Source organism: Dipodomys ordii, unplaced genomic scaffold (assembly GCF_000151885.1).
Source record: "Dipodomys ordii isolate 6190 unplaced genomic scaffold, Dord_2.0 Scaffold214, whole genome shotgun sequence".
NCBI lineage: Eukaryota > Metazoa > Chordata > Mammalia > Rodentia > Heteromyidae > Dipodomys > Dipodomys ordii.
The window spans coordinates 303,287-319,457 of record NW_012267430.1 but is presented as its reverse complement, the minus strand read 5'-3'; the positions used below and the strand labels follow the sequence as shown (position 1 = coordinate 319,457).

Here is a 16,171-nt window from a genome sequence, read left to right as displayed (position 1 = left end):
AGCCACCGGGCTTAGAGGTGTCGTTTTTAAGAGGGCCTTGACCTCCGCAGAATCTCTTCCCTGAGTGTCGTTCAAGGCTCAGCCACAGGAAAATGGACAGGGTCATTTCTAGCACTCCTTTTTCTGATGCCTGGGCAGATAGAAAAGTCCCTAGCTTTCTTCTAACGGTGGTGTGATGACCTGGATAGCAGTCGCCAACCATCCGTGCCCGTCGCTACTGGGACCTTTCGGACAGATGCGCCCGATTACGTCGCGGATAATTTGCATAACTTGTCGGCGAGCATTGTGGGGCTGGTAGTTCATACTAGGGCCATTGTTAAGAGTTAGCGACATCACAGAACTACATCTCCCGGCAGGCTGCACGCAGCCGGGCGCGCGAACTGCTGGCGTGAGCGAACAGACTTCCGGAAGAGCGGGGGGCGGGACCTCAGCTGGGGCTGGAGCGAGGCGTCGGGATGCAGCGCCCCGGGCCCTTCAGCACCCTCTACGGGCGGGTCCTGGCCCCGCTGCCCGGGCGGGCCGGGGGCGCGGCCTCTGGAGGAGGCGGGAACAGCTGGGCCCTCCCGGGCTCCCTCGTGCAGCTGCCGGGGCGTGAACAGTCCGGGACCCGAAGTGGTACGGGCGCCTTAAGCACCAGCGGCCCGGACTCCAACAGGGTCGGCCCGGCCCAATCCACGATGTCCAAGGCCGAGGAGGCGAAGAAGCTGGCGGGTCGCGCGGCCGTGGAAAACCACGTGAGGGTGAGCAGAGGGGCGTGGGGAGCCTGCCCGCGGCGTGATGGGTTCGTGTCGGGCGCGCGGCGGACTGCCAGGGCGTGCCCAGTTCCTGGAAAGAGCGGCTGCGTGAGGGGGGGACACGGCACGAGTTTGATCTCTCTTCCCTGCCCCGGAAAGGCCCTTTAGATGTGGAGTCTACTGCTGTCAAGGCTCCTAAGGACTGTGGTTTCCCAAGGTTTCTGGCACCGCTGGAACAGTTTTCACAGTGAAGCGCCGTGGTGTCTGATGTTTGGAGTAGGTGTTAGGGGCACTTACCGGTTGGCTTCCTTGTCAACAGATGGAAAATTGCGAGCCCTGGGGCTGTCTGGAAGTCTAATTCCCACTGTCTCGGGAAGCCAGTAAACCGCAGGTTTGCAGTGTGGTCTGAAATTTCACCCCAAGGAAGCTCTTAGCTTGGCGCGCGCGCGTCTCTGAGTGTGCACGTGAGAGGGAAGGAGAGATCCAGCCCAAGGGGGAAGCGAGGACTTTAAGACTTCTACCTTTAACGAGGCCCGGTGGACACTTCTCAGAGTGGAGCTGCAGAGATGTTTAGAAGTTACCCTATGAGGTCGTGACCCCACTTTTGGTTGGTAAGTGGTAGGTGTGGTGCTGTTGGTCTTTCAACCCAGGTGGGTTTTTTGCTGTCAACTAGTCGAGTTAATTATTTTTAATTACAGTACTTCAGCAGAAGACAAGTGCTGTGTTTCTGCCCTGTGGTGGACTTTCTTGGTCTTGTTAGTCTTTTTTGTCTATTTGCTACTTCCTAGGCAGCATTAGCAGATCCCCTTTTCTCCTCAAAGGAAACTTCTTCACCTTTGTTAATACTTTACTGTATGGAGCAATGCCCTGGCAAAGATGATGCCCTATGAGTTTCACTGCAACCTAGGTAAGTGGGAGGACCAGTGTCAGGTCGGGGATGTTGAACCCAGTCTTTCCTGCTACTCTTAGACCAGTTCCATTGCCACCTTGTTTTTTGTAGGTCTGGTTGGCAATAGGATTTTCTATAGGAATTAGGAGTGACAATGGTGACCCTGTTTGGGATTTTAGTGCCACAGCCTGTTATGCTTGGAATAATAAGCTGAAATTTGAATACTGGCTTAAGATTTATTCATAGATGGATAAATGAAATCTATCCAATTACAAAATCCCTACATCTACCTTATCCTGTTAGTCCATTTACATTAATATCTGGTGGTACATGTCTCCCTGACCTTTGATTTATAGTTATGTCTTTGGCTAAGTAAACATCTGCAAACCTTCATCTCAGGTTAGAGCTCAAAAAACATTGGAATACAGCCATATCACTCAAAGAAGTTATCAGGTGATGTTGGGGATATCTCCATTGGCCTTCTATTTGTCTTTGAAAGTTTGGTTCAAAGACCCAAGTTTTGCTTTCTCCTTTCTCCTTCCCCTTTTCTTTCTTTTCTCTTCTCGTGGGTCTTGGGGCTTGAACTCTGGCCCGGGGTGCTGTCCCTCAGCTCTTCAGCCCAAGGCTAGCGCTCTACCACTAGAGCCACATTGCCATTTCCCGTTTTCTGGTGATTTATTGGAGATAAGAATCTCATGGACTTTCCTACCCAGGCTGGCTTTGGACTGCGAATCTCAGATCTCAGCCTCCTGAGTAGCAAGGATTATAGGCATGAGCCACCAGCACCTGGCGCTTTCATTTTTTTCTTTAGCTTCCTAAGGCAAGAAAGGTTTCTCCTCCAGTTCTTTATGCTTAGGAGGTGCTTTATGTTGGTGGCTTTCGTTTTAGTTATCTGTGCTTGTCTGCCTAGCTCCCTAAGGGATAAGCCCTTGGGCAGTAGTCAACCTTCCCTTATCTTCTTCATTCAGTGTTAGCCACAGTGAAACCTCATCCAGAAATGTTGAATTGTGTAAAGTGGCCCTTTGCTTAGATCTGGATGTATGGTTTCCAGACCCCTGTGCATTGGTGTTCTGGTGTAGTAATGATTATTCTCACTTCTGGGTAGATGATAATCCTGGAGAATTCTCAATGAAATACTGGGTTTAGATCTGCCTGTTTTAGAGAGTGATGGTGGGGTAGAGAGATATAGTTATCCTAGGTTGGGTTACCAAGCACAACTAGCTTTGCCCCCAAACCTGTAGCCTTAATTTCCTCTGTCCACTCTGCTTTTTTTTTTTTTTTTGCTGGTCCAGGGTTTTTAACTCTGGGCCTTGTGCTGCCCCTTGAGCTTTTGTGCTCCAGACTAGTACTCTTACCACTTGAACCATGGTTTTACTTCTGGCTTTTTGTGGTTAATTAAAGGGTCTCACAGAATTTTTTCCCTGGTCTGGTTTCGAGCCTTGATCCTCAGATCTCAGCCTCCTGAATAGTTAGGATTACAGGCATGAGCCCCTGCTCCTGGCTGGCTTTTTTTTTAAAATTAAATTGTTTAGTTCAAAGAAGCTATTGGATAGTGGCTCCATTTGGTCAGCAGTGTTTCTAAAGTTATCCCATAGAACAGGGTTTGTGAATTTCTGCCGTTGCACATATGGTTTAGTATGGTCCATTAGAAGGGCTTTCTGCTGTAAGACTACCTCCCAGCCAGCCTTTGGCCACTTGAAGTTAGCTTTGGCTAAGGCAGTGATTCCTAGGTTTGTCATTTGATTCTAGGGCTATTAAGAGCACATGAATTTAAGAGCTTTGGGTCTTTCAGGCCCCTGAAGTTAGAAGCCAAAGGAAGAGCTCTGATGTACCCAAGTTCATCTGTGTGCCACCAGCCTTCTAGGAGTTTGTAAGCCTGTAGTAGTGAGGAATCTGGCAATCAAATTATTTTATAGGTAGAGCCCTCAGCTTCAGATCAGGTTAAACCTACCTAAGCATTGTGAAGGCAAGACCGTTTTTAGTTGAAGATTTTACATACTGAGATATATAGCCATTTAAGAGTTTTTGTTTGTTGTTGTTATGGTGAACCTTGTGATGACATTGTGGCAATCCACATTCTTGCTTTGAAGTCCTTGTGTTTGGTGTTTGCTCTGGCAGCTAAATGACTTTATTGGATGCTTCCATCATGACAGGTAGAATCTGCAAGCTCTGCTCTGATAGCCTAACTAAACCCTGTGGTGCATTTGATAACTTTGGAAGTGTGCCTTAGTAAAAATGGTTTCTACTAGATTAAGAATACAAAAATTGAATCTAGACACTTGTGGCTTACACCTGTAATCCCTGTTACTTAATTTTTTTTGGGGGGGGGTCCGGTCGTGGGGCCTGCACTCTGGGCCTGGGCGCTGTCCCTCAGCTCTTCAGCTCAAGGCTAGAGCTCTACCACTTGAGCTACAGTGCCACTTCCAGCTTTTTTCTTTTTGCTTATGTGGTGCTGAGGAATCAAACCCAGGGCCTCATGCATGCAAGGCAAGCAGTCTACCACTGAGCCACCTTCCCAGCCCAATCCTTGTTACTTAAGAGGTTGAGACCTGGAGAATCCCAGTTCCATGCCCTTGGAAGTTGGAGAGAGCCGGGTACTGGCGGCTAATACCAGTAATCCTAGCTACTCAGGAGTCTGAGATCTGAGGATCACAGTTCAACGGCTGCCTGGGCAGGAAAGTCTGTTGGACTCTTATCTACAATAAACCACCAGAAAACCAGAAGTAGCGCTGTGGCTCAAGTGCTTGCCTTGAGCTGAAGAGCTGAGGTACAGCTCCCAGGCCCAGAGTTCAAGCTTCCACGACCAACAAAAAAACCCCCCAAATACAAAAAAAAAACAAAAAAGTTGGAGAGAAACTTTATCTCCAGTTAACTAGCAGAAGGCCAGCTTGGAGGCATAGGAGAAAGCCAGCTCTGAGCCAGCAAGCTGAGCAAACTCCTGAGTTCAAGTCCTATGGAATACAGAAATATAGTCTTCTGTAGGCAGGAAAGACCTGCTGTAAGTTTTATTTTAAGTTTTTGGTGTTCCTGGGATTTGAAATGAGGGCTTCATGCTTCCTTGGTTTGTTTGAAAGCTTGTCTGGCTCTCTACCATTTGAACCATGCCCATAGTCCTGCTCCTTCCTTCCTTCCTTCCTTCCTTCCTTCCTTCCTTCCTTCCTTCCTTCCTTCCTTCCTTCCTTCCTTCCTTCCTTCTTTTTTTTAACTCTGGGCCTGAGCAACTGTCCCTAAGCTTCTTTTGCTCAAGGCTAGCACTCTACCACTTGAGCCACAGTGCCACTTCCAGCTTTTTCTGTTTATGTGGTACTGGAATCAAACCCAGAGCTTCATGCATGCTAGGCAAGCACTCTACTACTAAGCCACATTTCCCTCCCTTAAAAAATTTTTTTGAGGTGAGTCTTATGCACTTTTATGCCTGGACTGGCTTTTAATCTTTATATTCTGGATCTCAGCCTCCTAAGTACCTTAGGGTTATAGTACGCAACTGCACATTGAGATGTGGTACTGGAGTTTAAATTCAAGGCCTTAAGTCTGCTAGGCAAGCACTCTACCATTGAGCCATGAAGCTCTGGAAGCTTTTTAAGTGTTCCAAGTTTGTAGTTGCCAAGGATATTAATTAGTATTTAATTTTGAATGTGTTTTAAAATCTCTCTACCTGTTGGTCATTCTTTCTAATGTTTTCCAATATTTGATGTAGTCTATCTTTAAGAAGCACCTAATCAAGCCTGTGGCCTAGGGGCTTGCCCCTGGGTATTCTTGTGGTTTTGTGTTATGCAAAGTGAGGAGTTTCAACTGTAGCCTTCAGTTGGTTTGGAGGGGCTCCTGGGACTTTTCTTCCTCCTGCAAAGGAAGTTTCAGAGTAGACTTTCCCTTGCCAGTGTTAATAAGTTGTTGGGACTCTTAAATGGGAAACTGACAATGTAGTGTTGTTTCAGCACTTCCTGAAATTCTTTATTCAAAGTAAAGTTGTATATGTATATGTTGGCAGTTCTGTGATTAAAAGATCATTTTTTGAAAAGATAAGTTCTTGCTACATATATAAAATGGAACATAATGGTGTTGTGTGTGTGGGTGTGTGTGTGGGGGGGGGTGGGGTGGACTGGTCCTGGGGCTTAAACTCAGGGCCTGGGTGCTGTCCCTGAGTTTTTTTGTTTTTGTTTTTTTCCTTGAGGCTGGCATTCTACCACGTGAGCCACAGCTCCATTTCTGGCTTTTGAGTAGTTTATTGGAGATAAGGGTCTTATAAAATTTCTTGCCTGGGGAGGGATGGGGCAGGCTTCAACCCATGATTCTCAGCCTCCTTAGCTCTGAGGAATGCAGGTGTGAGCACTAGCATTCAATTACTTGGCAGTTTTTTTTATTCATTAAATTAATTCACATGTGTCTTAATTCATTTAATAATACCCGAGGTTGGGTTATTTGTAATGAGTATACATTTATGAATTCACAGTTCTAGAGGCTGGGAAATTCAGTATCAAGGTGCTGAATGGTACCTGGAAGCTGGGCAGGGGCGATTTGAGGTGGCAGTGGAGGAGAGAAGAATGAGAGTCAGTAGGTAGATATTGGCGCCATAGTGTGGCATAGTCTCATCTGTGGGAGTGGAGCCTCCATGACCTGATTACCTTCCAGAGGTCCTACTTCTTAACATAGATAGTCTCTGCCTTATAATGGTTTGAATGACAGCATGTACATACTATATATGTAATTTTTTGGGAGGAGTACCAGGATTGAGCCCAGAGCCTTGCCACATAGCCTTGCCATCCTAGGCAGATGCTTTACCACTTAATCCACAAAGCCAGCCATTTCTGGGGGTATGGGGCTTTCATGATCTTTCACTTGGTGTTCCATGGTCTAGCACTCATTTTATAAGGTTTTTGAGACAAACCCTCATTGCATTTATTACTGAGGCTGGCATGAACTTGTGATGCTCCTGCTTCTATTTCTGAAGCAGTTGGGATAACAGGTATGCTCTACCATAACTTAACAGTATTTTGATGGTGGGAAAAATGATATGTACATATCAACTTATCCTGTATTTATTAGGACATACTCATTTTAATTACTTAGTTAACAGGTTTTTTTTTTTAATAAGTTAGAGCCTGTCCTTCATAGTTGTCAAATAATACAAATCCTGAAAGGTCAAATAATGTAAGTGGTTCCAGCATTGCACTGAAAGGATATCCAGTGATCTCCTGCCCATTTTCAAGTTGTACAGTATTGGATTAATCTCTAAAGTGGGGATAGTGGGTCACCAGGTCATAAGAAACTGTTGTGAGATTTGACTTTATATTAACATTTGTCACTCATTCTAGGTGGATATTTAATAAGTGGTAGCTGCTGCTTTGGTGTTATTTGTTGTGCCATAGCCTGGCAGGAGGTTAATCCCAGTAAGTTGCTTATTAGTTTCTGGCGGTAGTCCTGGGCCTTTCTTTGCTCTCATGGTCTGACTGTTCTGCACCTTTCTTAGAATGGCAAGTTCAGTACATGGACAAGTGTTTCTTGTTCTTGGTATTCAGGAAGAAGCTTTCCACATCTATAACATGCTATGTTGCAGATGGATACTGTCAGGCTTCCTTACTCATAAGCTTCTGTTCTCTTCCCATTTTCACTGAGGCAGGCTTGGAGAAAATAGGGACCCTGTGGGATTAACTGGACAGATGCTGATGTGATTTACTATTTTGAATTTACTTCATACCCTTACCTCTTCTACTTTCTTAGAGAGCTCTAGATAGTAGCCCTGATATGTCCCTAAAGTTTCCTGAGTTGCTCCCATCTTGAAGGTGGTAAAGTTGAAGGTGTCAATCCCTGACTTCTAGGTGTTAAGTTTGTGTGAAAAGGTATGAAAGTCAGAAACACCAGCTTTCCACCCTTACCTAAACTTTTTCTTCTAGGGCCTTTTTAAAAAAAATATACTTTTTTATTTATTTGTTTTTACTGGGACTTGAATACAGGATTTTGTGCTTACCTAGCATAGGTACTCTACCCTCAGTCCTTTGGTCATTATTTCCTCTCTTCCTTCCTTCCTTCTTTCCTTCCTTCCTTCTTCCCCGCCCTCTGTATCTCTCTCTCTTTCTTTGTTTCTTTTATTTCTCTCTTCTGTCTTTCTCTTTTATACATTTTTTATTGTAAAAAATACTGTTTTCTAGGGCCTTTTGTTTCTCTTTCCTTTGTTTGGTAGAAATCTTTCAGTGTTTAGTGAAAGGCTATTTCTTTTCTTGTCCTGGGCCTTTAATTCTGGGTTTAGACATTGTCTGTAAGCTCCTTTTTCTTTTCTTTTCTTTTTCAATATTTTTTATTGTAAAGATACTGTACAGAGGGTTTAAAGTTACATGAGCAAGGTAATGAGTCCATTTCCTATCAAGCATTGTTACCCCCTCCTTGTTTTTCCCCTATCATCCCTTTCCTCCCCCCCCCCAAGGTTGTAAAGTTCATTTTCAGCATAGTGTCTTATATATCTTGTTACAATAGGTCATCCTGTGTCCTTATTTCAGCAATTTGTTATTTCCCTTCCCCTCCCCAAATTAGAAAAATGTATATACAAGATACATGATACAGAAATCAAATACAGTAACAACAGGGGTTATACCATGGGGAAAGAACATATAAAGAAACAAAAAAAAATCACATAGTACATTAAAACGAACAGCAAGAAAGAAAATCTCTTGTGTCCCTATCTTGGGGTTCATTTCACTTAGCATCAGCTTGTATGGTCATACGTACATAGCTTTTGATCTCTTCTGCTTGTTTTAGACATATACTAGTTATTGAAGATAAGGGAAACCATGGGACCTATATTTCTTTGGGTCTGGCTTACTTCACTTAATATAATGTTTACCAAGTCTTTCTATTTCTTAACAAATGGGGCGGTGTCATTCTTTCTGATGGAGGTATAGAATTCTATTATCTATCTATCTATCTATCTATCTATCTATCTATCTATCTATCTATCTATCTATCTATCTATCCATCTATCCATCCATCCATCCATCCATCCATCCATCCATCCATCCATCCATCCATCTATCTATGTATCTATGTATCTATCTATGTATCTATGTATCTATCTATGTATCTATGTATCTATGTATCTATCTATCTATCTATCTATGTATCTATGTATCTATGTATGTATGTATCTATCTATCTATCTACACATACTACCTTTTCTTGACCCATTCATCTACTGAGGGGCATCTGGGTTGGTTCCATATCTTAGCTACGGTGAATAATGCTGCAATAAACATAGTTGTGCTGGTAGCTTTAGTATGGTCTTATTTATGATCATTTGGGTAAATGCCTAAAAGTGGGATTGCTGAATATAGGGGAGCTCTATGTGGAGTCTTTTGAGGAACCTCCATACTGCTTTCCAAAGTAGAAAACTAGGGCTCCTTGGCACAGGCTGAAATTTTCTTAATAAAGACCCAGAAGCACAACAAATCATTGTTGTGGGAATACAAACTTGTAAGCTCCTTTTTCTTTTCTTTAAAAAACAATATTTTGTTTTAGAGGTGGTGTACAGTGGGTTTACCTTTACATGTGTCAAGTTTTGCTTGGTATCTGTTCCCTTCTTCTCTCCCATTCTCTCTCTCCAATCTCTGCCCACGAGTTGCCTGGTTCACTTTCATCAATGTCCATTGTGCTCCACTGCTATACTTTTTCACTGATTCTGTGCCCTTCCTCAACCTTCCCTCAGATGTGCATGTACGCACATTGTGTGAGGTAAAGGATACAGAGTCATCTGAAAATGAAAAAAACAAATTAAGAAAAGGTCCTTTGTTTCCTTATCTTTGGAGTTTGTTTCAGTTTGTATATTCTTTTATATATATAGGAAGAGGCGCTTAGGTATTACAATTTGGTGTTTTTCTCCTAAGACTATCCTCTTTTGGTCTCACTGTGAGGCCAATCTAAGTTGTGAAGTTACTGTGTAAAGAATTGAGCCAATCATTTTGTCTGGTGGAGTGTGTGTGTGTGTGTGTGTGTGTGTGTGTGTGTGTGTGTGTGTGTGTGAGATGGTGGTATTAGCAATGTTAGAATGGAAAGGAGGAAGGTTTTGTTGATTAATTGTCCACTAGATACTGGATACCAGGATAAAGTACAGTTTTGAGGTTCAGTGGTTATGTGCATGGAAGGTAGGCACAGTACCTGCCTTGTACCTATGATAGTAAATTGCTCTTTATAATTTTTAGTTCTAGGAAGTAGTCTGAAGAGGGAATAAAATGCAGTATAATGAATTTTGTTTTCTTTTCCCTATTTTTTTACAGAATAACCAAGTGCTGGGAATTGGAAGTGGTTCCACAATTGTTCATGCTGTGCAGCGAATAGGTATGTTTTGAGCAGTCTAGGGAATGCTTTGTGTTTGGTCATGGGGGTGGGAGGTAGAGAATGGGAAGCACTGGGTACAGGTTTGCACTTTCCCATCTTAGCTCGTGTCCTGCAGATCTGGGAGAGGGGGCTGTTTGCCTGGGGTCAGTTGAGTATTTCTGTTCTTTGGGGAAGGGGGTTCTTGGGCATTTTCTACCCATATTGGGGTCATGATGCCCAGCTAGACATGGAGAGGCTAAATCCCAGCAGAACTGTAGTTATCTTAGTGGTATATTGCCAGTAGGAGTCTTACGTTTGGTCCCAGGCTTCCTGTGGCAAACAAAGTAGGTTTTCCCTGTGTATGAGAGTAGATGAGGCTCCTGTAGTTGGTGGCTGGTTCCTAACTTCATATTTGATAGGGTTGTGTATGTGCTTGGGAAGGACTCAGGAGTGACCAGCCCCATGGCTGCTCAACAGGTTCTGCTGCCCTGCTCTTTGTTTGTCAGTACAAAGCCTGGGAAGGCTTACCCAACCCTGATCTCTTTTAGATGCTAAGGGTCAGGGCCCAGGAGGCAAAATCTAGGTTCTCTTGGTTATTAAGAAGTGGTTGTTATGCTGGTGTAGTGGCTTCTGGGAGCGGCCTTACTGGCCGAGCTGGAGCTGTAGAGCTGAGTATCTTACTATTCTGACTAAGAAGGGGGGATTTAAGGACAGGGAATACTATGCTTTGGTAAGAGTGGCAGCCAAGCCTTCCATTATGCAGACTTGGTGATTTAAAACTTGACATTTTAAGAAGAAAGGTTTTCTTTTTCTTTCTTTTTTTTTGAGAAAAGTATCTGTTGAGCATACAAAGATGATAGGTGACTCTGATCTCTTTCTGCTACTTTGCTCCTCTCATGGCTAAACTCAACTGTTTTGGTTGCTGCCTACTGAACTCTATACCCTTTTCCTAATGCTGGTTTGGGGTTTAGTCATGTGGTTCAGCCACTGTTCAAAAGACAGTTTTTTATTAATTAATTTACTAATTCTCTTTAAGTAGCTGGCCATTTAACAACATAGTTTTATGAACACAATGTGTCTTGATCAGTGTCATCCCATTCAACATTCTCACTCATCCTTCCTCCCTCCCTCCCTCTCTGTCTGTCTGTCTCTCTCTTTGTCTCTGTCTCTGTCTCTCTATCTCTCTCTCTTACTCACTTTTGTTGCCTGTTTGGGGCTTGATCTCAGGGCCTGGATGCTTTCCCTGAACTTTTTTTTTTGTCGGTCATGGGGCTTGAACTCTGGGCCTGGGCGCTGTCCCTCAGCTCTTCAGCTCAAGGCGAGTGCTCTACCACTTGAGCTACAGCGCCACTTCCGGTTTCTGGTGGTTTATTGGAGATAGGAGTCTCACGGTCTCTCCTGCCCGGGCTGGCTTTGAACTGCGATCCTCAGATCTCAGCCTCCTGAGTAGCTAGGATTACAGGCGTGAGCCACCAGCGCCCGGCTCCCTGAACTTTTTTTGCTGAAGACTAGTGCACTGACACTCGAGCCACAGTGTCTTCCAACTTTTTCTGAGTAGTTTATTGGACTTTTCTGCCTGTGCTCGCTTCTATTCACAATCCTTAGATCTCAGCCTCCTGAGTAGCTAGCTAGGGTTACCAGCAACTGGCACCCAGCCTCCCCTTGCTCTTTCCATCTTTTCCCTCACTTTTCTTAATTTTTTTTTTGTTTGTTTTTGGGTCTGGTTGTGGGGCCTGAATTCTGGGCCTGGGCGCTGTTCCTCAGCTCTTCAGCTCAAGGCTAGCGCTCTACCACTTGAGCCACAGCGCCACTTCCAGCTTTTTTCTTTTTGCTTATGTGGTGCTGAGGAATCGAACCCAGGGCCTCAGGCATGCAAGGCAAGTGCTCTACCACTGAGCCACCTTCCCAGCCCAAGATCCTGTATCTCTTTTCCTCAGTTTCCTTGTTTGGAAAATAGAGGTAATAATTGTAACTTATCTTTTGGTTTGTTTGGATTGAAAGAGCTTGTTTGTACATGTTTTTTGCTTGGAAAGCTGAGATTGTTCTGTCTTAACCTCTTTAGACGTTCCAGTGTCCCTGTTTTCTGGTATATACAGTGAAAGCATTAGCTTTTTCACCAAGGATGGGACACAGAATGAAAGACAACTGTCAGTGGGAGATAGGCCTTTCCTTCTGGTCAGATTTGAGCAAACGTACTAGTGACAAGAGAAGTGAGTTACCAATGTGACTTTTGTCTCCACAGCTGAAAGAGTGAAGCAAGAGAATCTGAATCTCGTCTGCATCCCCACTTCCTTCCAGGTATGTCCTGCTTCCTATGTTTTTGCATATTGGCAGCTATTGCCAAACCTGGTTCTGCTATGCGGATACGGGGCTCTGCAGATATCAGGGTTCTTGTGAGAGCAGGAATTTGTTGACCAAGGATTGCTCTTTAGAAGTAGGATTTTACATGTGCTCATTTATTTATTCCTAGAATATTTTAGTGTATTTTGACTTTAGAATATATAGATTTTCTCTCTCTAAATATATTTTGACTATAGAATATATATTGTTTTAGTGTATTTGACTTTAGAATATATAGAGATGACCATATGGTCTCATAGGTGAAAAAAATTGAAGCTAAAGGAAATAAATTAAGCAAAGTGGTAATAATGTACATGCAGCTTTTTCTTTTGGTGCCAGTCCCTGGGCTCTGTCTCTGAGCTTTTTTTGCTCAAGGCTAGCATTCTGCTTGAGCCACAACTCCACTTTTGTCTTTTTTTGGGTAGTTCATTGGAGATAAGAGTTTCACAGATTTTCCTACCCAGGCTGTCTTTAAACTGTGATCCTCAGATCTCAGCCTCCTGAGTAGTTAGGATTATGTGAATGAGCCATTGGCATCAAGCTGTACATATAGTATTTTGGTTTCATATCTAATGTTCCTCTTTCATAAAATAGTAGGGACTGGAGGAATAAAGTTATGGAGCCAGCTAAATATAGTCAATGATTAGGAAAATGTGAACTTTGGGAAGTGAAGGGGGATGGAGATAACTCTCAGTTGTTCATTCTCAATTGTTGAGAATTCTCTATTAAGGTATTTCTTGCCAGGCACCTGTAGCTCACTCAACATTTGTAATCGTAGCTACTCAGGAGACTGAGATCTGGAAGATTGTGGTTTGAAATTAGCCCAGGCAGTAAAGTTTATGACATTCTGTCTCCAAAATAATCAGCTAAAAAGTAGAACTGGAAGTGTAGCTCTGGTGGTAGAGCTTCAGCTTAGAAGCACAAGGCTCTAAGTTCAAACCCCAATATTGATTTAAAAAAAAACCAAACAAACAAACTAGTTTTTTAATTTATTGAGGAGCTTGATACTACCATTCTTTTTTGTTTTTAGAGGATAGTTTTTATTCATGAGCAAATCACAACAGAGCTATTACAAGCACCCTATTAATCCCCTCCCTGTTAATAACTAACACAAAGTCCAAACTTGGTTAGTTAAAATGAACCCAAATGCTCAGAAGAGTTTGTAAATAAAGGATCTGAAATTTTCCTGTCAAACAGCAAAAGCCCAAATTAGTTCACATAAACCACAAAATGCCTCAAAAGACCTTCCAGACTGAATAAAAAGGGGAAGGCAGCTGGGCACTGGTGGCTCATGCCTATATTCCTAGCTACTCAGGAGGCTGAGATCTGAGGATTGCAGTTCAAAGCCATCTGGGGCAGGAAAGTTCGTGAGACTCCTCCATAAACCACCAGAAAACTGGAAGTGGCACTGTGGCTCAAGTGGTAGAGCCCTCACCTTGAGCTGAAGAGCTGAGGGACAGCACCCAGGCCCAGAGTTCAAGCCCCACGACTGACAAAAAAGAAAAAAAAAAAAAGAGAAAGGGGAAGGCCTGAGACATACCAGTCAGGGAGAAGTACTAAGGGTCAGACCTTAGAGCCTGTAGCTGATACTAGCTGTAGGAGAAAGATAAGAAAAAGTCCTTAGAATAAGTCCATCTTTCATCTTTGTCGAGGGCCAACTAGCTGTAGTGGCTGATGGGAAAAGGGCACATTTTGTTTCAGTTGCCTCTCCAAAGCTGAAAGCAGAGTTATGGGACTCTAGTCCACGTGGCCCCCCTCCAGGAATTCCATGTGTTAGGTCCAGGCACTTACCCCAATCTTTCAGGTAAAGTGTTGAGTGCTGGTAAAATAGAGGAGGATTACTGGATGGCAGAAATGGCCATGAAAAGAGGCAAAGTAAACATGTTAGCCCATCTTGAGCCATCTTTAGAGTGTAGCCATAAACTTTAGATTTAAATAGACAAAGAATTTGGCCAGGTATGAAAGGCATACATTATTAAGCAATTCTAGTAAAAGTACGTCCTGGCTGGTCATTATCTTAGTCTTGGTTTTTGGAGGGATTCTGGAACTAGCTGCTAGCTGTCTGGTCAGAATAAGTAAGTCATTAGTGGCTCAGAATAGATTGAGATGGGTGTTGAGCTTTTCTCTTATTTTTAGTTAATATGTGGGTCTGGTAAGGAGTACTTTTTTTTTTCTTTTCAAAAGTGGTTAAATACCTGTTACAAAAATAGTGGTCAGGTAGTCCAGTGGTAGAGTGTTTGCCCTGCATGCATGAGGCTCTGGGTTTGATTCCTCAGCACCACATAAGCAGAAGAAGCCGGAAGTGGTACTGTGGCTCAAGTGGTAGAGAGCTCGCCTTGAGCTGAAGAGCTGAGGGACAGAGCCCACGCCCAGAGTTCAGGCCCCACAACCAACCAAAAAAAAAAAAAGTGATTTATTAGGAAAGTAGGGTTACACCTTAATGGATGAAGCAGGCAGTTGCTTTGAAAACTGTCAGTTGGATTAAACTAGTTTTATCTAACAGGGTGGGGTTATAAAAGGCTCTGGGCCCTTCTCTTATGGCCACTCCCCAAAGATTAGACTACTGCTCCTTAAGTGTGGGAAGGAACTTAACCTTTGCCATTAGCACTCTTTTCCCCTCCCAATTTAACCTTGAATGGGGGAGTATGTGGCCTCCTTTGGGCCTTTATCTAAGTCCTGGATGTAAGCCTTAATATCAGTCTTTGGTTTGGGGAATCAGCCCTCTGAGTGTTGTAGTGTGACCTTTTTGGTGTAGAGTCTCTCTGGGCACTTGGCTTTTGCTGCTTTTACCTTCTTTCACTAATATTCTTCCATCAAGAACTCAGGACTGGGCTGGGAAGGTGGCTTGCCTAGCATGCATGAAGCCATAGGTTTGATTCCTCAGTACCACATAAACATAGAAAGCCCAACAGGTTCTCTGTGGCTCAAGTGGTAGAGTGCTAGCCTTAAACAAAAAGTCCCTGAGGACAGTGTCCTGGCCCTGAGTTCAAGCCCCAGGACTAGTAAAAAAAAAAAAAAAAGCTCAGGACCCTGAATTCTTCCAGTGGTAAGAATGATGAAATGAATCAGACTTCTTCCTGCTGATAGGGGGAAATGGGATCTTCACTGTTCAGTCTTGCTATCTGTCAGGACTCAGGAAAGTCAATCTGGCTTGAGCTGAGATAGCTGCTGAGAATGTTGTCAGTGAGACTGTGGTTGTCAAGAAAGGAAGTGGTTTTCTTGGCATTTACCCAAATTACCACAGATAAGGCCACACTAAAGCTACCAGGACAACCATGTTCATTGCTGTACTGTTTACCATACTGAATCAACCCAGATGCTTCTCAGTAGATCAATGGATCAAGAAAATGTGGTATATATACACAATGGAGTTCTGCGCTTCCATCAGAAAGAATAAGAATGACATTGCCAGACCCAAAGAAACATAGGTTGCTTGGTCTCCCTCATTTTTTTTTTGTTTCTAAGTATCTATTTATTTATTTTTATTTTTTGTGAACATACTGTACAGAGGGGTTACAATTCCATGGGCAAGATAATGAGTACATTTCTTATCAAGCATAGCAGCCTCCTCCTTTGTTTACTCTTCACATCCCTTCCCAGCCTCCCCTGCCCCCCACCCAATCCACCCCCCCCACACCAAAGTTGTAAAGTTCGTTTTCGACATGACAACTTGTACTTCTCATTGTTGCAACGGGTCCACCTGTATCCTTAAACGATTTGTTTTTCCCCATCTCCTCCACAAATTATACCGACATCAAATATAGTGAAAGCAGGGGTTATAATGTGGGGGAGGGACATACAAAGCAACAAAGAAATAATCTTATAAATGTGTTAAAAACACATGCATGAAAGAAAAAAACATTTAAATACATATCTAAGGGTTCATTTTCCTAACATCACATTATCT

General features: G+C 43.4%; 1 protein-coding gene across 1 annotated transcript in view; it reads left to right on the top strand.

Annotated features, from left to right (window-relative positions):
* Positions 1 to 427: 427 nt before the first annotated feature.
* The window catches only part of Rpia (ribose 5-phosphate isomerase A), a 36,104-nt gene continuing 20,360 nt past the window's right edge, over positions 428 to 16,171 (top strand). Inside the window, exons 1-3 of the mRNA XM_013035504.1 lie at positions 428 to 740; positions 9,885 to 9,945; positions 12,167 to 12,222. Of these exons, the coding sequence (XP_012890958.1) occupies positions 456 to 740; positions 9,885 to 9,945; positions 12,167 to 12,222 (402 nt within the window). The 5' untranslated portion in view covers positions 428 to 455. The remainder of the gene's footprint in view (positions 741 to 9,884; positions 9,946 to 12,166; positions 12,223 to 16,171) is intronic.